The 23,910-nt window shown below is 45.1% G+C and overlaps 3 protein-coding genes across 3 annotated transcripts; all 3 read left to right on the top strand.

Annotated features, from left to right (window-relative positions):
- The first annotated feature begins 384 nt into the window (after positions 1-384).
- Positions 385-7,097, top strand: LOC131267516 (clavesin-2-like). Its single transcript, XM_058270411.1, has 5 exons — positions 385-526; positions 612-1,322; positions 4,324-4,473; positions 6,160-6,275; positions 6,372-7,097. Exons 1-5 carry the CDS (start codon positions 385-387, stop codon positions 7,095-7,097), a joined length of 1,845 nt encoding a protein of 614 aa, XP_058126394.1.
- A 395-nt stretch (positions 7,098-7,492) lies between these two features.
- LOC131267618 (uncharacterized) lies at positions 7,493-8,510 on the top strand. The gene is made up of 3 exons (XM_058270536.1): positions 7,493-7,537; positions 7,609-8,106; positions 8,170-8,510. The coding sequence occupies exons 1-3, from the start codon at positions 7,493-7,495 to the stop codon at positions 8,392-8,394; spliced, it is 768 nt and encodes a 255-aa protein (XP_058126519.1). The 3' UTR covers positions 8,395-8,510.
- A 3,713-nt stretch (positions 8,511-12,223) lies between these two features.
- Positions 12,224-13,882, top strand: LOC131267617 (retinaldehyde-binding protein 1-like). Its single transcript, XM_058270535.1, is given in 7 exon segments — positions 12,224-12,387; positions 12,498-12,667; positions 12,669-12,701; positions 12,789-12,939; positions 13,018-13,165; positions 13,232-13,388; positions 13,463-13,882. Coding segments are annotated over 7 exon segments (1,188 nt in total). The 5' UTR covers positions 12,224-12,278.
- The last annotated feature ends 10,028 nt before the right edge of the window (positions 13,883-23,910 follow it).

Raw genomic sequence — 23,910 nt, 5'->3', positions numbered from 1 at the left:
TTGAGTGAGCATCGTGAGAAATCAAATCGAGTGAAGATTGTTTCTAGTCCCAATGAGTTGTAAAATAAAATACAAATGTCGGTCAAGTGACAAACGTGCTCCTCAAATTTTTCATAGCATTTGAAGAAGACCAAGAGTGAACAGTCCGGTTCCTAACTAATTAAATCCTATCAACATTCGATGTAGCTCCCGGTTAGAATTGTCGTGATGTGATACGGATTAATGGAATTCCTCCGAATGCATTTCAACACGTGGCTTGCGAGCATGTTTGCCTTAAATTAACTTAGTCTCCTATATTCACAGGTCCGAAAACGTAAATTAGTACCCAAACCGTGGGTAAAGCCAACGTGTCGCTTGTGGGCCGGACCAACGATCGTTTGCAGGATGCCGGAACCGGAGGGAGTTATGCACAAGCTGTACATGGACCGGGAGTTGCCGCCGAAGGTTGCGGAGGTGGCGCGCGTGCAGGGTGAAGATCCGGACCGAACCAGTCTGATGATTGAGGAGCTGCGTGATATGATTTACGGTACGTTAGGAGGGTTGAAGACTCTTATTCCCCACGGAGATGGATAATCTCGATCTTTTTGTCGGTTTGCTTTTATATTTTGCAGAAAAAGGTGACTGCCTCCCACACCGCGTGGATGACGATTATCTCATTAAGTTTCTACGCGCACGTTTCTGGAACGTATCGAACGCGTACAATCTGTTGGTCCGCTACTACGCCTTCCGCGAGAGCAGTCCAGAATTCTACGAGAACGTGAACCCAATGGCGCTGCGTTCGCTGGGTGATGACGACATCATCAGCATCTCACCATATCGGGACCAGGAAGGCCGGCGAGTGATATTCTTCAAGTTTGGCAAATGGCGTCCATCGAAAATCCCCATCGTAGACCTGTTCCGTGCGACGATGTTGCTGCTGGAGGTTGGCTCGCTGGAACCACAGTCACAAGTGCTCGGTGGCGTTGGCATTATGGATCTGGAGGGTCTTACGCTGAACCACGCTTGGAATCTGACGCCAGCGGTCGCGCAAAAGATGTTGTCACTGCTCGCAACCAGCATGCCGCTACGCACCAGCCAGATCCACATCGTTAACCAGGGCTGGGTGTTCGATACCGCCTTCCAGATCTTCAAACCACTGCTGACGGAGAAGATGCGTCAACGATTGTTCTTCCACGGATCCGACCGGGCCTCCCTGCATAAGTTCATCGACCCGGAAGCCCTTCCGGTACGGTACGGTGGCACTAAACCGGAGTATCCGTACACCTACTGGTTGGAGCATCTCAGCAAGAACGAAAAGGTGGTCGATGAACTGCAGCAACTGGGTTATGTATCTGAACCCTACGAGGAAGATTGAGCTGGCAGGAAACGCAACCGGTTCACTAGGTTTAAAGACTGCTCGCAATTGAAGCAAATAATGTCAATGCCAGGATTCAAAATTTCGTACTGGAAATAACAGTAGAACAGGGTAATAGACTGTAGCTAAAAACTGTAGTAATAAGTTAGCAATGTAGGTCTAAAATGTGCGTGATATTTACTCAGCAAATGGCGCAAAATAGCGAACGACGTATTCCGCAATAGTAATATCTTGTCAGTGAATGATTTTAAATAAAAACACATTTTTCAATATTAAACATCAGTGAATAAATTATGATTTGAGCATGGCGATTTGAAATTTCGTTAAAACAATCGAAGAAAAAAAGTTTGAATTTATCTTTTTGTAATCGCTCGAACCGGTTCATAGTGCATGCCTATTGCATACTTTCTAGAGTGACGCTTGAGAGTCCAATTGGATTTGTTAGCGGTTCTTTAGTGTTGCATACTTTTAGGCGAACTAATAATTTTTCAACGGAGAACATGTAGAACCAATGATTTTCTAAAACATTTAACAGTTGTTTAATTCTCAATTTATATTTATTACTGACTTAAATGCTTTGCGTCAGCTACACTAAATTTCTATAAAGTTCCGTAAAATGATAAATGTTGGAGCAAATCAAAATTGATTTCAATGTTGACTTTGCCGACAGGCTTGCAACGTTCCACTCTGTCTGCCGCCGTTCGTTGATCGTTGAACTCGTGAATGTGGAACATAAAAAATCCCAATGGTTCACAAACTCAGCACATATAACCGGAACAATTGTAACACAAAACCCACACCATAAACTTCTTCTAGAACTTGGTGGGCTCAAACACCCAGCGCTAATTTAATGCAAGCTCATCAAAGAGCCCTCAAAGACTTGTGGCAAGTCAGCTGGTTCAGCTCGCTCGTGCTGTTGGCATCCACCGCTCGTGCCGTCGGACGCAAACGCTCGACTAATAAAACCATCCCGCGGTGGGTCGCCTGCCTACAGTCATACTGTGTCCATCGGCCGACGCAGAAGTGTGCCACGTGTGTATCAAGGGTTTCTGTGTGTTTCTGTTCCGCGGTAAGTGTGTGCTTTTGAAACGGTATGGTGGTGAACCTTAGGCAAAGTTCGTCGCGATCGGTTGCATCGAAGTCACTCTCCCGAACGCATCGTGCGTATCAAGTGACCTCGTGCCTGCTTATCGGGTTTATCGGAGTGAAAACGGTTGGTGGAGAGGACTGCTGCCCTGTTTTGTTTCTGTGGCGAAAGATATAACAAAAATGTGTGTTTAAAAAAAGAATCGGTATTCAAGCGCACGAGTGCCAGTGTTGCCGAAGAAGGACTAACCTCCCAACCCATCGGTGGCATACCACAATCGATCCTTTTTCGCCGAGGAGGGTTTGGTTTCACACGGATGTTGTTTTTTGGGAACCGTTTAGGGTGATCGGTTTTTGACGACGGGACATACGTTAATGAGTGGCACATTATGTAATGTCGGTAGGAATATTGTTGACCGATGTTTGGATTCACTTCCTAACCAGTTGTGTACGAAAAGCGTACTGATAGTTCAATTTATAAAAAACTTTAAAATGTGATTTTTTGAGTGTATGGTACATCTGGTATGGTGTATCTTTTAATAGTGCAATACGAAAACAATCAAATGAATATGAAGACATACAAAAATAGCTGACATATTAGCAAGCCAATGTTGAAATGAACTCTTCGAAACTGTGTCGTCTGAAGTTTCTCGTGTACCGTCGCATCACCATAAGCTTATTACGCATGGGCAGCATGTTTCCGAGCTGCGTGCGCATAAACAGGCACACAAACGAACCGGGCTGCCTCATGTGCTTATTTCTTTTTATTACCGTGGACTTTCAGGTTGAATAACGAACTTCTCTCTTTGCTCTATCACTGCGTGGTGACAGCAACAAGAAACCTTTTAGACAAAATGGAAGCTAGCGCTAAGTGTCTGAAACATTTGCCAAATGGAGGTTTGAATGCTTCTATCCGCCTGTAGGTGAACGTAAATCAAATTATAGTGCAAGAGAATACAGCGTTTGAAAAAATCTTGTCCTGCCGACCTTGGTGGTGAGCAAACCACTGTTGTTTTCGTGTTCGCCATTCTCAAAGGGTAGTACAACTTTCACATAGGACGATTGTTTTCAGTGCTGAAGCTTACAGCAAAGAAATGCTAACCTGTTTTTTTTGGAGATTTGTATCGTATTCATTTTTCGGTTAACCACAATTCACGCGATGGTCATAGAAGTGGGAGCTTGTTTTGTGTAATAGAGCTCACGTTTTGGAAGCCAAAATCAAGTTTCCAACTCTTGCAGCAAGGTCACCGGAGTTGGGCGGCATGCCGGCATGCAAAGTTCATCAAAAAGGAGACAGAATTCATGTTCTGTGTGTTGGGTTCAGGTCAATGTTAACAACCTTTGCAAAGCAAAGAAGACACAATTGAACCTTTGTCGATGCCGCTTTATAGAGTGCCCTTAAGAAGTGTTAAAATGCCAGAGACATGAGTTGGATCCGTTCTTGGATGCAGTTCGGGTGCACTAAGCATGAAGATGTCGAAGTAAAGTGTTAATGGCTTGTTTTATGACAGTTTACATGCTAAATGTAATAAAGAAGACTAGAAGACTATTTTACGACAGCTTTCCGATTGGAATAACCTGTTATGTAGACACTCTTTTCCATAAACCAAATAAATAGATTCAAATGTAAAGCTTCAAGCGAATAAGTTCGATCATTCAAACATCCGGTGTAATTAACCTTCGAAATAAACGAAACCTTCGATCAATGTCTTAGTCCAAACCGCGTTAAACAAAACAGAATATTCACGTTCACCACGTGCAGGCGCTTATAAGCGACCCAGAGCGGTTTGGCGGCGTGCCGAGAATTTGAATCGTCGAATTTGAATGCCAGTATCGTTCCACTTCCTATCGCTTCGCCCACAGCGCCACACGCCATACCGTAGCCATGCCGGAAATCAAAGCGGCAACGAAGAGTGCACCCAACGGGAAGGCCCTTCCGGATGATGCTAACAACGCCCTCCCGACGGTGACCCTTTTCGCGGATCAACCCGAACGTGCGAAGAAGATCAACGAGCTGCGCAGTATGATTCAAAGTAAGTCGACAACTTATTGGATGGTAAGCTTATGTTTATGCTCACGAACGAGGTTAGCATGACACTTTGGGGGGAGTTGAAAGTGAAGCCTATCGATAACGGAAGAATGGTTTTCGGTTTTTGCTTGATTCTTCGTTGAGGTTCATCAGCGAACGGTAAACAGCAGGTGGAACGTGGGGAGATTTATTCATCAGTTTCGGATACCAAGATCACGGTATCTCGACCTTGAGCGCAACAGCCACGGCCACTTCCATCGAGCAGACCTCATCTGCATACCGTCACCTGTTGGTTTCTTTCCTATCGAAATAATTATACAAATGAAATGGAGAGCGGCTCGGTTTTTCGATCAAATGGATTGGAACAAGATCAACAGGCGTGACTGATTGGATGCTTTTGCCTTTTAACCTCTATCTTTCAATGTCCGTCCTATGCTCTCTTATTCCACCTTACACCTTCTTCCATGTATAATTATACTACTTCCTTCCCAGACTTAGCGACGCACATTCGCATGTTGAGTCTTTTCGAAGAAACGTAGACAAATATGCTGCAATTCGTAGCGTCTCCGGTGAATGCTCGAAAGCGAAAGTGAGTTACTCAAAGCATCGAAGTAGGCACATGACAACGATATCATTACAGCACGCCAAGCAAAACTCAATTGTCTTTAAATGTTTGAATGCATCTCCACTGGAAGTGCAACGAAACGCGACGGATTACCTTAGTACCTCCGGTATGCATTTGTCGTGAACAAAGGCACGATTAGCGAATGAATAAATTAGATCCCCTATAACTGGTACTAATTTTCCTGCACTTCCGGTGGTATCAATACAAATACGTCCAGTATAGTTATTAAATCACCTTCCCGCATTCGATTAATCAGTTAGCCGCTTCTTCGGCGTCAGCTGTCAACTTTTGCAAATTAATGACTTAATCGTCGAAGCAAAACTCCATCTCTATTTGGCATTCCTCATTCAATTGGTAGGCCATCAGCCATCAGTCATGCCCTTCTCCATCACGAGTCGAGTGGTGGTGTCCATGCTCATCGACGTAGCTCTAAAGCATACCGCGGTCACTGTCATGGCCCGAACGACACTGGCCTATGGTTCAGGAGGGGATTTTTGATTTTTTCTTTTCGAGCCAATAGTTGAAGTGGCTGATTGACGTACAGGCGAGTGAAAGGGACGGTAGAGTATAGTAGGCGAAATACAAACAAACTGTTCCGTAGACCTGCTAGAGTCCCAATATGGCATTCGAAAAAATAGGTTATGAATACGAGTTGTGTTCTAATCACCTTGAGATCAGATGGGTTTTTGGTGATCAAAAAGAATCAAATAGGTGATTGGGAGTTACACAAGCGCAGACCTAATGTTTCTTGGCCACTTCTCAGTGCTAATTGCTGGCAGCGGTGTTTTAAACACATAGCGTCTAAACATTTCAAATGGTGGCGCAGTGGTACAACACACCTTAACAGTATCAGGTCAATCGGATTTTGACAAGTTCGTCGAACCAAGCCAAACCTCCAAATCCAAGATCCGAAATGATTCTGTAATAACGCACCTAATGACGTTCGACCCGAAATAGGCAAACAGGTTTCCAACTGGGACGTGAAGTTCCGATATCAGCTGTGGACCTTCTTATACTGATGCGATGTTTCGCTTTCGATTTCTACTTCCCTCCCCTTCCCTTAAGACTACGACGATTGCCAGCGGCGATGTGACGATCTGTTCCTGTGCCGGTTTCTCTACTGCAGCGATTGGAACGTGGAGGAATCGTTCGGGCGGATCGTGAAGCTGATTAAGCTAAAGGTAAGATCTTTTTACCGTTTATCATCCATACCTAATCTTTACTGATGCTAGAATATGTTTTTGTTTTTCGTTTTGTTACGTTTCGGGGCGTTTCAGGAAGCGAATCCGGAATGGTTTTTCCACAAACCGATCGCCACGTACGGCGAGCTGCTGAACCGGAACATCAAGTTCGCACTGGATCGTCGCGATCGGCGCGGGAGGCGCGTGTTTGTGACGCGACTGGGGGCGATCGACTTCTCCACGATGGCCGTGACCGATCTGGCGAACCTGGACGATATCTGGTTCGAGCTAATGCTGAACGAACTCGACACGCTCGATACGGGCGTCACCTGCCTGATCGACATGAGCGGCTACTCGCTGAAGGGCTTGCGCTTCCTGACGCCGCAGAACATCCGGGTCGGGTCGGCCAAGGCCGACCTGCTGCCGCTGAAGAACATCGAGTTCCACGTGGTCAACTCGTCGGTGTTTATGAATGCGGCCGTCGCCATCCTCTACCCGATGCTGAGCAAGCGCATCAAGGAGAGTGTCCACTTCCACTACTCCAACTGGGACTCGCTGCACGAGCACATCCCGGCGGACATTCTGCCCCAGGAGTACGGTGGCACCGGGGGAAAGACCTTCGACTATGCGACAATCAACGCTCAGGTGATGAATCGAGCCAATGAGTTCGATCGATTGCTTGTCTACGGAGGACAGAGGGAGATCGTCAAGTCCAGCGTTCCGGCCTCGATTGTTCCGAAGGGCAAGGGATCCAAAACGAAAGGAAAAAGCAAGGAAGGCGACAAAAAGAAAACTTCGAAAGTATGTGCAGTAGAGGAATAGGATATAGATTTGGTACTTTAACTAGAGGATAAGTTTTAAAATTGAAAAATTAATAATAAGCAACTCTAATGGGACTAAGACTTTTATCTTGTACAATTTCTTTTACAAACGAATTGGTTTATAATCGATTTCAAATTTTACTTGTGTCTACTTTCACTACTACCATACAGAATCAATTCCATTTGTGGTAAGTTTTTTATCGGAGAGAAAAGAAACCAAACTAAAAATCCCACTCTCTGCTAATAAGTGTCTTGTCGTCCATGGTATCAATTGTTTATCGTTTGTGTTCAGATAACAAACTTTCAAGTTGCTGAACAATCATTGCGGCCCAATACAAACACTATACACTTGGTATAAAAGCCAAGTGTAAGATCGATTTCATGGAGTTTTAAATCATGAAACTACTATTGGTAGCAGCACTAGCCGTTTGCTTCGGTCAGGTAAGACTTTGGGGTAAGGTGTTCGTAGTTCAGTGAATCTTTGACCCGTATTCTTCTGACACTCCGTACAGCTTCAAGCTGCACCGGTAGCGAGTGATACAGCCCTCGCGCTATCTTCGGAATTGCATGAACGATTCTTCAACGAATTGAACAACCTGCTCAAAGGCGTTGCGCAGGAAACGATCGATAGTGTCACTCTGGCGGGGCAAAACACGCGCGCCCAAGTCCGTTCGGTCCTCGATGCCATCAAAGAGCTAGAGACGCTCTATAACGAGAAGGTTCTGCAGGAAATTGCAAAATACGACGGTCCGTTGGGTGAGTTGGGGAGGAAGGCCTCACCGTGCTTTGAAGCGGTCGGACAGGCCATAAAGGACAGCGTGGCAGGGGCCGGCGAAAGTGCGGGACAGTGCGCGAAGGAAACGTTGAGCCGCGTGCGACAGATCCAGCAGAACATCGAGGAGTTCATGAGTCTGGCACTCGGCAAGGTGAACGAAATTGTTGCGATCGGAACGAAATGTCTGTCGGAAAACAACTGGATCGTAGATCAAATGAACTGTGCGCTTGAGAACGTAAGTGAAAGGAGGTGAAAGCAATGTTTCAAGTAGCTTAAAGGAGTCCCCTTTTTTCTACAGGCTCCAGTGGCGGTGAACGTTGCGGAGGAAATCGTCAAAGATGCGTCGGAACTTGTTAGACAAACGTCCCAGGAGGTGTCCGAGATCGCCTCCGATACCGAACAGTGTCTTGCCGTGGCCATAAATGACTCTGTTGGCGAGCTCAACTCCGCACTGGAAAACGTTAGCGTGTGCTTGGAAGCTGCTGCAGGACAATTGGAGGTGGCGGCGATAGAAGGAGCCTAAAGAAATACTTTACTACCTTTCCCTAACTTCAGTAAGCGCTAGCACCAAAGTTGATCAGTTGAACATTTGATGTAAAATATTTCGAAAATGCAAGCAATTGTTTTTTATTCAATTCAATCCTGTACCGATATCCAAGACACGAACCATCAACACAAGACTCACAGTATGAGCTGATGACAGCAACTGACAGCAAGTGACAGCTAGCTTCCCCCTTTCGCAACCCCATTCAAAGCACAAAAACGTGTGGAAACGCGTGGCACGTACGCTTCCTTTACCGGGGGAAAACATCTGTTCTCCACAGAAATCAGAGAAGATTTTTTCTTTGCGAGAGAAGCGAAAAACAAACCACCGCAAACGTAATCGTGTGAGAGCGGCATGAGAATGCAAACGTGGTCGCGCCCTAACGCCACCGGGTTTCCTCGCTCTTTTCGGTTTTTCCCGACCGTGGGCACGTTTCGGGCGTACTCAGCAGGGAAAGCCGCGTCAGTCGGAATTGAAAAGTGCTCGCGGAAAATTCTATCCCTCGCGAAACGCGTCGCGAAATACGGGACAATCGAGATTAATTGTCGGTGAATGAGGAGTGTCTCACCGATAGTTCGTGAAATTGGGGTTTGCCGTAGTTGTTAGCCAACTGTTTGAGGACTAGTGTAGAATATATATTCCAACCATTTATCTGCTAAAGTGGAGTGTCTGTGTAGTTTCGCCTCGCAATCCGTAAGAAAGGTCGTCACTAAACACTTTTCCACGAACCATCGGATGTGATATTTCAATAAATTTTCCTTCGTCAATCGAAATTCTCAACACACACCCTGGTAAGTCAGTGGCCATGGAATGAGTACCACCTGAAAAAAACGTGTTCCCGTCCCGGAAAAGGTGTGTTTGATTTTTCAACACAAATCCAGGGGCGCCATTAACGCCGAGACAAGATTTCTTTTCACACCTGCAGATATTCTCCTCGGCTCACGTCGCAAAACCACCTTCAAATCGGGTTTAGGGAAGGGCAAGTGTGACAAACAAGAGCTCTCAGATTTGGCACTCAATGAAAAGAATCATGTTGCATCCTTTGGAAAGCATCTGTTCCCGTTCGTTCTGGGAAATGATAAACTGGAGGGAAAACGAGGATAAGTTGCATCTTTTTCGTTCAGGACATCCTCACGCGACGTCATGCGAGTACGCGTTTTCATCAGAGTGTGCGCTTTAGAACAGACTGTTTTTCTCCCTCTTACCATCTGTCTCGTTCTCGTTGCAATGGTAGCTCAGCCACTTGGCCGCGTGCTGCATCCATCCAATCCGTCGGAGGAAAGGCTCGATGTCGGGACGTTCGATAGCACGTTGGGAAAACAGTGACGCAAATCGGAATTTCACACACCAACACACTCGGTGCATGCATGCCGTGATGGCCAATTTCAACTGTTTTTTGGCGCCACATTGTCTTCTTCGTGACTGAAGGAGGGGGGTTCCATGTTTTCCAAAGCTTTTCTTCGCCCCTCGAGGGTCCTCCTGGTTCAGATGTGTTAACCTTGAGGCCTTTGCGTGACCGTTTCCAATTACGCTCGAGGTCGATTGTGGTTTAAGCCGTGCCGATCGACATTCGATGGGAATCGAGTGCAACAGGAAGGACGGTGAATCCCGCCGGCGGGAGGGGGGACGATGATTTGAAAATTTGAATTGCAAATAGCGTGCACCGTGTGTGCTGGATCTGCATCGGATGGCCATTCATTAGAGCCTCTTGTACGTGAGGCGATGCTCGAGCGGAATGCTGGACGAGGACAATCGTTTCGGAACATTCATTGGCAGTTTCAGTGAACAAATTCAGTGGATAAATGCCACTTTTACGCGCATCAATCAACCGAAGACTGGTGGAATGCATGAAAAGGGGATTTATCACGCCAGATGCACACAGGCATCGTGTCGATAGAGAGTGGACACTGTGTAGGATTAAAAGAGATTAGAAAGAAAAGCCGTTGTCCAGGTATTATACGATGTTTTATGGAGTTTTTAAATTATGTCAGAATAGATGGTGCAGTATTTTAAGAAAAAAACAACCAAAATTGTTTCTTCAATGTTTTATTCTAAGATGATACTCGGTATCTCTTATTTTCCACTCATGTTAAAGCTTCTCATTTGTCAAACCTCCAGCATCTATAAAGCTTTAGTTTTGGCTTGTACACAAAATAAACAGCATTTTTCTAGTAGAAAGACATAAAGTCTCCTACTCTGGTATATTAATATAAATCAACTCGTAAAGGTTTTAAATACATTCACTTTTCAATATATTTTTCGGTTGAAAGAGTGCTAAATGAAATAAAAAAATATAACATACCCACCAACACTTTATTACACTTCATTAACGGCAAATTAAAAGTATTTCTCACAGCAAGGGTCGAAAAATATAATCATGGCGCTAACTTTTGCACTGCAACAATTTATGATGGTGTCAGAAGATAAAGAAGAAACACTCAAAGAGTAACAAAATTTACCGTAAACGACGTCGGACGTTGAACTATTTTTATTCACTGTCTCGTATGTTAAGGGAAAGCTTCACATAACACAATGTTTCATAACAAGAGAGAAGGATTGACAAGGACAGATTTAAAAATATGTTTATTGATACGAACACAGGAAAAAATATGTTTCTGTGTCAGCTGTGCAAGTGGAAACAAGTGTTTCCGTTTTGTTTATTTTCCGCATCACCCTCATAACTCTCGCAGTGCAAGCCAGAGGTTAAAACGATCCTCCCTGCTATGAACGAAGGAATTCATATCGTCTTCTAACGATGTGACAAACATCTTTCATTACCCGAGATTATGCACACACACACTTCACACCCCAAAAATGCATTGTCTACGAGGACAATTTGAATGTCGAGCATTGTACTGGTGAATTCGTTTCAGAACGTCGGTTTTCCTTGTGGTGGCGCAAGAGTCGAAGAGAATTGTTTTTGCTAAAAATAATCGTTCCGGCGTCCTCAACCATCCACCCCTTTCCGTCTCGATTCCGCAACCAGACACGATCAGCCCGTTTTGTTTCGCCACGAACCCCTGTTGGCGAGTTCGTTAACCATCCTCTGTATGACAGTTATTTTTCTTCCCTCCCCGGTTTTTCCCTCTCTCGCTGTGAGTCACCCTCTTCTTAATTTATGATTCAATTAAACGGCCTCCGTCCATCATTCGGCCTGCGAGTGACTCGATGATCGTACCCGCTGATCCGTAGGATAGGTGATGAGACTTAGAGTCATTAATATTTTCCCCTTAAAGGCGGCGATATAATCTTCCCGCCTCGAGCAAGAAACGTTAACACAAGCAAGGAAGATAAGGAAAAGACACGAACGAACAGCAAAAAAGTCGATCGACGTATATCGCGGCTGATTGAATGGGAGTGAAGCACATCGATTGCACATTAGCGGCGAAATATCGGTGCGTTAAAGAAATAAACAAACCGAACCAAACAGTGTTTATTTCCAAACCGCGCTTCCTCCGGGAAGAAGAAAAGTACCAACGCAAAGAAAAGAAAATAGATCGTTCGCACAAACCACCATCGGAATAATGTTTGTATGCTCTGGCGTTCACGTTGGGTTGTGAAAAGTAAAGAAGATTGTTAGTGCTTACACTATGTTTGCAACGACGAATCGTTTGCGAAATATTGAAGAACAAATATGACAAATATATTCCGTTGTATTCCATGGTAACAATTTGTGTCTTTTTCACAGGAAATTTCCCACCAACCCAAATGACATCTGTACGGCAAGGATAATTGCATCGTAAACCAGATCGTGTGAAAAGCGGAAGAAAGGAGTGAAACCACAAGTGAACGGGGAAAACTCGTAGTCCCAGTTAGCATATCCGATTACATCGCGGACCGATCCGGAAGCGGAGGGGAAAACAATGTCCAGCAACGAAAGCACACCGCTGAACAGCCCGCGGAAAATCTTCGGAAAAACCGCCACGCTCGACAACAATGCGATGCTGGAGTACGAGATGAACAAAAATCTAGGTTAGCCATGGAAAAGCGATGGAGTTTTCTTTTCAATTCTACCAGATTGCATTCCGTTACGATCGGTGAACATTTTTTAATTCTCTTTTTTATCTCCCTCCCCCCGGTAGACCCCAAGTATCGCGAGAAGGCCGAGAAGGAGCTGGGCGAAACGGGTGGTGAGCTGACGTACACCAAAATCCGCCAGCTACGCCAGCAGCTGAACATCTACAACGAAAACCACCAGCGGGCGCTCGGGTGTCGGAGGGACGATTCGTTTCTGTTGCGATTTTTACGCGCCAAAAAAATTTGACGTCGAGAAAGCGTTCAAAATGGTACGTTCCCAGCTGGACAACTGCCCGGTTTTCCCGGAGACACTGACACTGATTTGCATCTGAATTGATTTACATCCCTTTTCCCAGATGCAAAAGTACTACAAGATGAAGGAGGAGTACCCGGAGATATTCAAAGTGTCCCCACCGTCGGAGATGAAGTTTATGCTCGAGATGCAAATACAGACGATGCTGCCCAAGAAGGATGAACATGGGCGGCAGATTTACTTGTTTCGAGTCGGTGAGTTTCACCAAACCGGTCCCTATGCCATAAGCGTTTCCGTTATCTTCCATCGATCGTTTGCTCTTCTTCCTCCAGAAAAATGTGATCCATACAAAATTCCTGTTGACTACGTGTTTCGCAGCAATGTGTTAGCGCTGGAGGACGCCGTCCGGAGTCCGGAGACCCAAATCGGAGGGTTGGTGGTATTGCTGGATATGGCTGGACTTGGTTTTGCTCACGCCCGGTGAGTGAGTCTCAACCGCCACGCAGAAGCGGACTAATCAATAATGTTTTCCTACGTGCTTCCCAGGTACCTGTCGCCTCATCTGGCAAAGAAAACGGTCGAGGTGGTTCAGGAAGCATTTCCGCTGCGGTTCAAAGCGTTCCACGTCCTACACGAGCCGTTCTACTTCGATGCCATTTTGGCCGTATTGAAACCATTCCTTAAGGATAAGATTCGTCGACGGGTGAGTCTGATAATTATTCCACTTCCATCGGGCAAGTATGCGACAATTAAGTCCTCTCTTTCCCTCCTACACAGATACACCTGCACGGGAGTTCCCTCAGCTCACTGCACAAGTACGTCTCGAAGGACCTGCTGCCGGCGGAGTACGGCGGAAATCTGGACCCGTTCGACAACACCGAATGGCGCCAGACGATTCTGGACAACGAGCAGTACTTTATCGATCTGGAAACGTACAACCACTTGTCGGAGAGCTGCTACCAGCTGGGGGCGGGGGCCGACGGGGATGCGGAGAGCATCGATAGCCTACAGTTCGGCGATACGGAAACCGAGGACAGCGAGTTCGATGAGGATGAACGGCGCGTCCTCAGCCCGAAGCGGAACGCACGCTCGATACAGAACATTGAGGAGATTTTCCTCAAGAATGGCTTCGATGGGTTGGCGCCCACTGTTGCGAAGGAGGGCGGACAGGAGAAGGAGGTGGAGGAATTGAAGTAAGTGGTCAGAGAGAAACCGGATGTTTACTGTTGCATGCTTCAAACGAAGGAGCCTTTCCCATTTGCTTTGCTCGTTTTGGGAAGCTTCTGCGTGGACACAATGAAGCCATCGTTGGTCTTTAAGAAGGGAACTTTATTTAAGAAGAAGCAAATAATTCAATTCTTCATAAACCCGTTGAATAGGTACCTTAAAAGCTTCTGCTATGATAAACCTTAACAGGTAGGAGGAAAACTCAGGCAAATTTTCTTTGCATGTGATAGAAGTCTCTAGGAATGGCGACAACATGTAAAGGACATGTGTGCCAGGAAATTCAATTAAAAGCACTAGAAAATATTAGTGCACTCGCGTTATATAGAAGTGGAAGAATAGACATGAAGTAACCTAAATGAAAAGCGGTTATCAAACAGCATGAGTTAACAAAAGCGTTGTTTGCCGACAATTGTTTGAGTTACAATTCAATTATTAACAAAAGTTCAATCACTTAAATATATAAAAACGTATTCGAGGTGCAGAAGAAAGAGTTTTCCCATTTAGGCACAACCGAACTAATATCTTCTTGTCGTAGAAATAAATAAATTCAATGAAGCGAATGTTAGGTAGTAGTAAATTAAGTAAATGACTTCAGATGGCTAGAGCTACTATTTTTAATTTAATGAAAGTGCCAGAGCTACATCTAGTACATCTATTCCAGTTAAAATATGAAAGTAGACAACGATATAGAGAAAACACACAGCTAGCAAAAACCATATGTACACCGTAGCGATACGATCGTCCCGCCCAGTTACAAAAACTTTACAATCAATTGTTGAAAGAATCAAAAAACAAACAGCGACAATGCAGCATATAATCACCAATATTTAGCTAGAGCAAATTTGCTATTCACATATTAGACTCCCCTGTCTCGTTATGCGGGGAAGATATTTAACAGAAAGACAGAGTGAATGTAACAAATTAGGAAATCCATAGCACTAGCAATTGTTACAATGGCTCAACCCAAGCCCAGGAAGTATTCGAATTGAAGTTCAACAACGAAATTGTCTAAAAACAAATACAGATGCGAGTAAACACTTATTTTTCACATTGAACATGAACTCCTTGCGTATTGATATCAAAATGCGTTTAAAAAATATCCGAAAATGTTTGGCTCCACGCTAGCAAAGAACTTTTCGTACAACCTAAACGTCGTGGCGGAGTGGAAATTCTCATACAGAACTTGGAAAAACATGAAAAACAGCTCCTCACATGACGAGAGTAAAACAGAGAAGGAATCGATTTCGCTCGCCAAGAGAGAAAATTAGAGGCAAATTACCAACATAAATCATTCGTGAATAATGAGGAACCAGCACAAACGGAGAGCAGTGAAAGTTGTTTGTATACAAAATCAAGTGAAATGAATCGATCCCCCTGGAGGGTGATTGAAATCACAATTATCTAATGAAAACTTATACATATATAAGGAGACATAGTTTTTAGGAGAAAGAAACAACTATAAAGTAGTGAAATTTTTTTGTTTGTTTCTAGAAAAAATTTTGTCTTCATATATTAAAAAACATTAATGTCTTCATTTGTTTCTAGAATAATGTTAGCATTGAGGGAATTTGTTATGAGAAGGTTTATTCCTGTTTACTGCTTTTTACAGAGTTTCATAGAAAAGTATCAAATTATTCGGGAAAACTCAATGTAACGCAAATTTAAATCATCCAAACATAAAGAAATTTCCACAAATGTTTTCTTTAAATATTCTCAAAGAAACGAATAAAATTGAGTTAAAAGCATTGCGTCAAAAAACTGTGAATTAAAAATTTGAAGAGAATGATGAAAACTAAATAAAATTACCGTTATGTTTTACTTTCGGAACAACATACTTTTCGTTAGAACATTTTCCAATGGCAACGAAATTGAGTCATTTATCAAACAGCAGGATCCAGCGTGCTTAAGGCAAGTTGGAGAGAAGATTCGTGGGAGACCTTTCGGCCATGTGTCCACTTTCCCGGGAGGAGTTTTCTCAGCAGCACGGTGCTCCATTTCCCTGCGAGTAAGTCGCTCCGTGCGTTGGCACTCAGCGTGGGAAATTTGTCCGGAAAAAAGGGGAAAATCGGGCACGACACGAGCGCCCGAACCGGAGCTTCCCAAAAGCGAGCGAGTTCAGCGCGCGTTCGTTCCAGGCTTGGCCTCCAGTCGGTGAGTGAAGATTGACAGCCTAGGACGTGTCCGCTTGTGGCCTGTTGTCCGCGCGAACCCCAGCCAGGCTGCGCCACAGACACACAGAGCGGAGGCCCCCTCCTCGTGCCCTCGGAAAAACACAGTGGGTGGAGGTACCGAAAGGTTTGTGTTGCGTCCGTCGCGAAATCTCGGCGTTAGTCGGTGCAAAACGCCAACCAATCAGTCAATCCCCCGTGGGCCTGTCTGTCAAGACGGTGGGGAGGGGGGAGGGTCGAGTTTCCCGACCCCATCGGGAGGGGGGCGTGTGCGTTATCAGAGGGTGCAGTGAAGTGGTCGCTCCTCGGATCCATCGTGGTGTGGGTGTCTGGTGAACCGCGTCACGTGTGTGTTTGTGTGTGTGCGTGTGTGCTAGCTCAAGTGTTGGTGCTTTTCGAAAAGGATTCCAATCCCTTACCAACGGGGAGCCTCGAGCCGTTTTGGCGTTGTTTGGCGTTGGTTTGCCACGTCAAGTTGTGTGGATTGGAAAAGCGGCGCGTGAAGAAGTTGTGCGGCCTGCGTCTGGAAGCGCCTTGAGGCAACAATTTATTCCACCGACACCTCACACCGGGGTCACTTCCCCCCCAGTTGCCCGTGTACTTGTGTGTAATTATAGTTTCCCGTGCATCGATTTGTTTACGATCGTTGTTTTCCGCTGCGGGTTTTCCATCCCACAAATCCCTTGCGAAAGCAGAATAGAATTAAAAATAATATTACGTAATCGGACCCGCTTATCAGTACGCGAAGGGAAAACGCACGACAACCCTCAAGGACCTGGCTTGGCGCGCGTCGCCCCTGTTTGGTTGGTTAATTTTAGACCCGAGCTACCCCGCCGACGTCGGTGGAAACCCCGGCGGAAAGTTGGGAAAGTTTGCACCGAAGCTGTCCTACAACTTTACCGTGACTCGCGCCACGACGAACCTTCTATCTTTCTGGGGCCTATTTTCGCACCTATTTCCATTGCGTGTGTGTGTGAGTGTGTGATTTTGAGGGCGCCACTCGGAGTCGATGAACGGTGGAAAACAGAGGGGGAGGCGGAAAAAGGGAAAACTTCCGCCGAAAGAAGTGCAATCAAAATTCAAGAGTGTCACTCCCGCTGAGTAATCCATGTGGCTCGGCGGGAAAGCGCTCGGAAAAACGCCACCCCTCGGACGAAAGTGAATGTGATCCTCCCCAGGTTTTTCGACCGTTTTTCCGGTGTGCAGTTTTATCGTTATCTTCTTTTTTGCAGTTTTCTTCTTCGTTGCGAGTGAAATGTCTTTTTGAGGAAATGAAAAATTTTGCGTACTAAAGCAAATACTGAATAAAAACAGAAAAAACTCTCAGTCGAAGCATGCCGTGTGGTGATAAAAGAAAAATCGATCGAGACTGTGACATTTCCTTTCCCGTTGGCGAAAGCAAGCAAGTAATTTGAGTATTCCACAAGGCAGCGCAGATGTTGTTCGCCTTTCTTTCCGGGCTGTGTGTTATTTTTCCTTCGAGCCTGACGTTGTTGTCACAGTTGATGGAAAAACACCCACCCAACGGAAACAATGTTCCGTTTCGCTGTGAACTACAAACTAAGTAACCAGGCGAAGTTTTACCTGAACCCATACTAGTACGGTAGAACAAAAGGAGGCGATGGTGCGGAACCCTAGCAACGTGCTGCCCTTTTCCAACCGGAGACTAAACGAACCGTGAAAAACTTTCAACGTTTCGGAAAACTGAAACCCCGAAACGGAGTTACACGTGCGAGTAGCCGACTTTTTCTTGTTGGAGTAGGTTTGTTGAAATTATTTTCTATTACTTTTAGCCTACAGCAATCTTTCTGAGGGAAAAGTCCTGTACGTTGCTCGGCGTCTACTGGTCAACCTTTTCAAAGTCTCCCCCCAACCACAAAGACACTCGATTAACGGGAAATTATTGTTTCCCAACTCGACTCGAGCATCCACCAACGGGAAAACGGCTTCACATTGGTGGAATGATGGAAAAGTGTCTTGGAAAGGGACAAATTCATTCCGTGAAAAACGCATTAAAAGCTTTGTAAGAAGCGAAACGAACGTATGGCACGGAGGAGGAGGGGGGAGTATTTCCCGCGCGTGGTAGTGTGTTAATGCTTTCCCAACTGGTTTACTGCTCGAGTGACATTATAATCGGTTTGCAATGTCATTAAGGGCCGTAAAATGGAAATAAATTTCGGTCCGTCGCTCGGTCGGTGGGGGGGGTGGAATGGTATTTATTTGTACGATTTTGGATTCCGGTAAACTATGCGTTGGCCATTGCCATTGGGTGAGGGTTTAATGAGGTTGATGATGGACGTTTTCCATTTACAACAACTCAAGAATTTTAAGAACTTTCAAAACTCCTATTCAGAGATTCGTTTTTGACGTTGGGAAATTGCGTTCAAGATAAAATAAGTTTATTCAATCACTTGAAAACTTGTACAGCTTTACAAAATGGGGTAAAACGATTAAGAACTGAATGAAAAAATCATTAACGCATTCAAAATGCAATCCTCTCAGTAAGGATTATCGAATGTGAAAGAGAAGTAAGCGCTTCTCGGAATTAAAATGAAACTACCGGCACCCCTTTTATATCACTCCCTCGAACTCGTATCGACTATTTGTCCGATGAATAACCGAATGTTTATTTAATCTACTCAGGTGCTATTCAGTAGATCTTTTCTCCTATTTTTGTTGACCCTCCGTCCGTGCTGCGGAAGAGTACATCCAATCACGTACCCGGAAAAGCCAACTACAAATATCGATCACCACCCGAGGGCTCGCAAGGGAAAGCTAGCAATAGCTGGAGGATTTCAATGTAAGCGCTAGCAAATAACATCCCCGCAGCAGTTCGGTGAATGCCAGCGGGATGACATGGTAATATGTGAGTTCTCCCCTTGGGGAATGGAAGATTAAGGGACACGGAGTTACGGGGCAGAGCAAGCGTCCATCATTTGGGAAATGGACATATGTATGAGGTAGAATTTTCTATGGTAAAATATTCATCCCGATAACCGCACCGATGCTAGGGGCTCCGTCGTGGAGATGACACGTGTCCAGCGGAGGAGTGAGACGGGCTGTTGATTGAAGTAGTATGATTTATGGAGCCACGTTTTCCACGAAATCGATCTTCGAATGGATTATTCTAATGAACGTATTATTCCGTGCCGTCGCCTGTCGCCTTCCTAATAGCGAACTCATTAACCTATTTACCAGTGGCAGTGCAAATTTATCATCGCGCCGGAAGTGTGTGTGTGTGTGTGGGCGATGAGTTGCGACGAGGTGATGGAAGCAGTTGGCATCTGTCAAAAGGTGTTACATTTATGAATTTATCCGCCAACCACCCCTCCCCCGTTTTGTGGGTGGAGGAAATAAGTGAGTGTCACGGAAAAGCGACTGACAGGTTAAACATTCCATTAACGGCACATTCGGGGGGATAAGTAATTTTAATTGGCTGAACTTTTTACGACCGAAACTGCGTGCGAACGAAGTTGAAATTAACTTTGTGTTTCTTTTCAATTTGCAACAGAATTTTAATAAAGGGAAAAACCGGGTTTTGATACGAATTGCTCACGTCTCTTTGATTAAATTTTTCTAGCATGATTTGAATGTTTGATTGTCTCATCAATAAACATAAGGAAAGCCCAACTTATCCTACGGTGAAGCAATCGAACCCCACTGATTGTTTCGACACATGTTACCGCGTGAAAGTGGGCAAACCTTTGTTCTAATCTCTATTTATCTTACAAACTACTTACTTCGCAAGCGCCTTCGGACACGAACCGGGAATGCTCTTGTCTTGATTACAATCTTGTTAGCCATAAATTCTCATGGTGGGATGGTCCCAGTGGCGCCGGGGTAGGACATTTTTTTGGGAAGAAAAAACTTTTCCACCGGCGGAACAAACAAACTGATAAGAAGTCAGTCAACCCCAAGGCCGGGGAGAAAGAATGGAATCTCGACTGGAATGGTAGTTTAGCATAGTCTTGTTCCATTTGAATGCGGTCAAGTGGAAAAGGAAAGTTAGTTTCGTCCACTAGCGTGACGCTTTTTGGACAAATGTTTAGTTCTTTGTTTGCGTCAAACGGGAACCATCGCATACAGTAACAAATCACACGCTATCGGGCAACTTTTTCTGTTACAAAAATTATGCAAAGGTGTTATGGAAGCCAACATTTGGCTGATACCATATTCGATCTGTGTACACGATACGATTTTCTCAGTTCTGTTTATACATTCAAATACACACTTGTGTGCAAATAAAGGAATATAAAATATTCCGACGCAAGATAAAAAAGGCGATATTAAATGTAAACATCTTCCTACCTTTTATCGAGCTTTTAAATATTCATTTATACACTTCTCCCCGGTTCCATCTGGCAGCATCTGTGAGATCCATTTCCACCGGTTCCATTTAATTCTACTGGGTCGATGAAGGATTCTGAAATAAATCTGCCAGGCAAAAACCAACTCGGTAGAAGTGGGACACTTCCTTTCCCATCGCCCATTCACATCCATTCGTCCGTTAGAAGTGAAGCATCTAATTGCTTTCTCGCTTTGAGCTTTGATTCGCAATGGGACGTTTTGCTGGGCAAACAAACGAAACGACAGGGGGGGAAAAAAACACGATGAAAATGGTATGTAGGAACGGATATCATAAATGGGAACGAGCTTCATTAGGGCGGAAATGGAGCGCAATGAGACTCCGCTCGAGCTATCCGCTTACACTTGACCCAATTGATCGTTCTGGGTGCGCTCGGAAAAGTGCATTGGTTGCAGTAATAGGGTGGTTTCTGTGTGGTATCTTTTTCTCGAAACCCTTTTATTCTGCAAACCGATACGTGCCCGGGGTTATAATGACGGAAGCCGTTTCAGGTGAAAAGAGACAAAGATTTGCTGAAGTACTCGAATGAAACATCAACGGGGAATTTTCCTATCCATTTGCCCATGGTTTTGCACGTTCCATTTGTCATTTTCCAACCCCCGGATTTGAGCGACAGTGATAAATTCTTTTTCCTCGTGGGAAAAGGTTCTTTCCCCAAACCGGTCGCACTTAATCCGACCCATTATTAAACGTCCCAAAATGCTTCGAATTCATTGCATTATTTTAAACGTCAAAACCAAAGCATCCCATCCCGACTGTCACAGAGGGAGCTGGACCGTCATTAGCATGGTCCTAAATTGTCCCTTTTCCGTTTGCATTGCCACAGAATATGTACCTTTTGCTTGCGTCTGGCACTGACAAACTGGTAGGCAGCTTCAAAGCTCCAGATAATCCTTTATACAAGTCCGACAAAACAAAATGCTTCAGGCAAGAGTTTCCGTACGAAAAATCCCCGTTCGTACGGCACCAACGGACGGGCCCAGTTTTCCAGCACTTCCCGCTCGAAAACGGCCCCGTACCATTCCCGGTGAGCGACGACCGGCAGAGGTCACGTATTTTTAGTGTGTACGCGAGCCCCTTCGTGCCGGGCAAACATTTTGGCACCCGCCACGAGAACGTGTGATGAATTCTCAGCCGACCGCAAGAAACGAGCGAACCGAAAAGCACTGTTGACAGTGCTGACCTTTCAACGGTTATTATTTTTTGCCACTCGCTTCCGGGCTCGCCCCGCCACCCCCTCCTGGCCCTTCGTTCCAGCAATTGGGGTTTCATGTAAAGTGCCATTCACCACCCCCCCACACACACTCACACCGCCCACCACTCGACGCCACATGGTATGCGAGGAGGTTCGGTTTCATAGCTATTGATTTATGCTGCCTACGAGAGAGAGCGGGCGGAGAACATTTCCATACAGCACACGAAATACATTAAGCTAATTGAATGCTCAACAAAACCGTGCCAAGTACGAAAGTCTGCACCATAAATTTTACGTCGACCTCGCCGTTCGAAGCATAATTGAAAGGTAACAGCGAAATACTATTTTCGCGCTGGACGGCTTCGATATCGGATCCAGAGGCCTCACTTCCGACCGTGAGTACCGTGGCAAGTGGGTGGAAGTAATTAACAATTCCATAGTTCAATACATCCATCCACCGGGCGCTACCGGGACGTTATCCGAGCCGGGAATCTTTGATTAGATCTTCCACCTTTTGTGCCGGTCCGCTTACAAACAGGTGAGCAATGGCTACGTTGGACCATAAATTAACCACCAACGCTTAAATAATGGCCCAGAACCTCACGTGCGAGAATGAGTTAGCCTTGTGGAAAACCACCTTCAAAACCGACAAACTCATAGCAAGACTCAAACAACTGTTAGCAGTCGTCGCTGTCGCTTCACATATTTGTTTCACAAAAGTGTTTACATGCTTCACGCGGTCGGATGGAGGCGCCCGGTGGTTTTCATCTTTTCGATGGAGCCGCCTGGTGGTTTTCACTCGACGAATCGCACCGTTAACTAATCCACCGAAACCGAACCGGGTTGTTCGTTGGTGGGTGGAGATGAGTGAATGCATTTGTTCGTGCACACCGACCGGGGGGTGGGGGGGGCCATAAAAAATAATGTTATATTATTTTAAAGCGCACGAAAGGGAAGGAAACATGCACCATAAAATAAGACAATTACATACGGTACAAGGTTTAAAAGGAAAGAGCAAACGTAAAATCATCGGAACTGCGTGAACGTGGGCGTTTGTTTAGCATACGTGGAAGTAAAACAAACTGGAAATATTTTACTAGATCAACTTCCAACGTACAAACAGTGTCGAAGTAGGAATCTATTTTGGTTAATTTCGCCGAAACATGGTGCTCAAAGGGTTGGAAGTGTATTTTTAACTCACATCCACAGTAAAAATGGGATGAATAAAAACAGCTCAGGTTCGTTAAGCAGCTTGAGGGAAAGCATACTTTTCTACATGCTTTTTAATGTCAAATTCTAACTTTTGGTACCCTTTGTACATTCACGGCGTTGTATCAGTCAGTAAAATATTAAAACATTAACGGTGATATTTCGTACTTTCAATCATCATTTCATTTTCCCTTTCTGGTACAGAACACAAGGAGGTGCAATAAATTGTCCTACCTTCTCAAACTTCACCCCAGCTTCAGCCAGATCTATCATCCTCCTGGAGAAGCCTTCCCGGGCGATATTTTCCGCTCGTTGTGGCTCATAAACTCCGTGAGTGAACCCTGGAACCGTTATCAATTTCAATAGCAGTCACGTGCAGATGTGGCTCAGTTCTTTTTTTCCTCCTCCTCCTCTCGCTCGGATGAAGAATCCGTACGAATAAAGGTAAACGAGAGGAATAACAAAGCAAAACAAAAACACAAAACCAAACCGAACGGATACGGAACGTCCCAAAGCGTAGCGGAGCGTATTTGACGTTTTGTGTAAGGTCGGTTCCGCTGCTGTTTTCCGACGCGTTTGCTTACGGCAAAGGCGGTGGGAGTGCCTTTTCCCATTCCGGTTGCCGATCTTCTTGGAGCTTGCTCCGTTTACGGATTGTCGGATTTATCAAACTTTCAACCAATCGACAACCGGGCGCTTTCGCTGTGAGCAAAGCTGGCACGTATCAGGTCAATTTGATTGATGCCACGCACCAGTGGAGCAATTGTGGGGCCGCGGGAGTAGATAAACGGCCGCAGGAAAGTTAGCTCTTTAAATAACGATAAATCGTGCACAAGTTTTCTCGGTGAACAGCGTGAAAAGTGATCGAAAAACGCTTGTTTTTGTTTGCCTTTGTAGTAGGTTATGATTGGAGAAATCGGTCGAGAACATATAGACATTGGTAATTCCTCGTAGAATTACAGTTTTAGTCGAGTCAATTTTCCTCCTCGGGTAGTTCTTTCTCCGTTCAAACGTACACATATTTTCTGGCTTCCTATTTTATGTTGCCAGCCACTTCACT

The sequence above is a fragment of the Anopheles coustani genome, chromosome 2 (assembly GCF_943734705.1).
Source record: "Anopheles coustani chromosome 2, idAnoCousDA_361_x.2, whole genome shotgun sequence".
Taxonomy (NCBI): domain Eukaryota; kingdom Metazoa; phylum Arthropoda; class Insecta; order Diptera; family Culicidae; genus Anopheles; species Anopheles coustani.
Note: the sequence above shows the minus strand (reverse complement) of the source record. Positions and strands in the feature narration are given on the sequence as shown.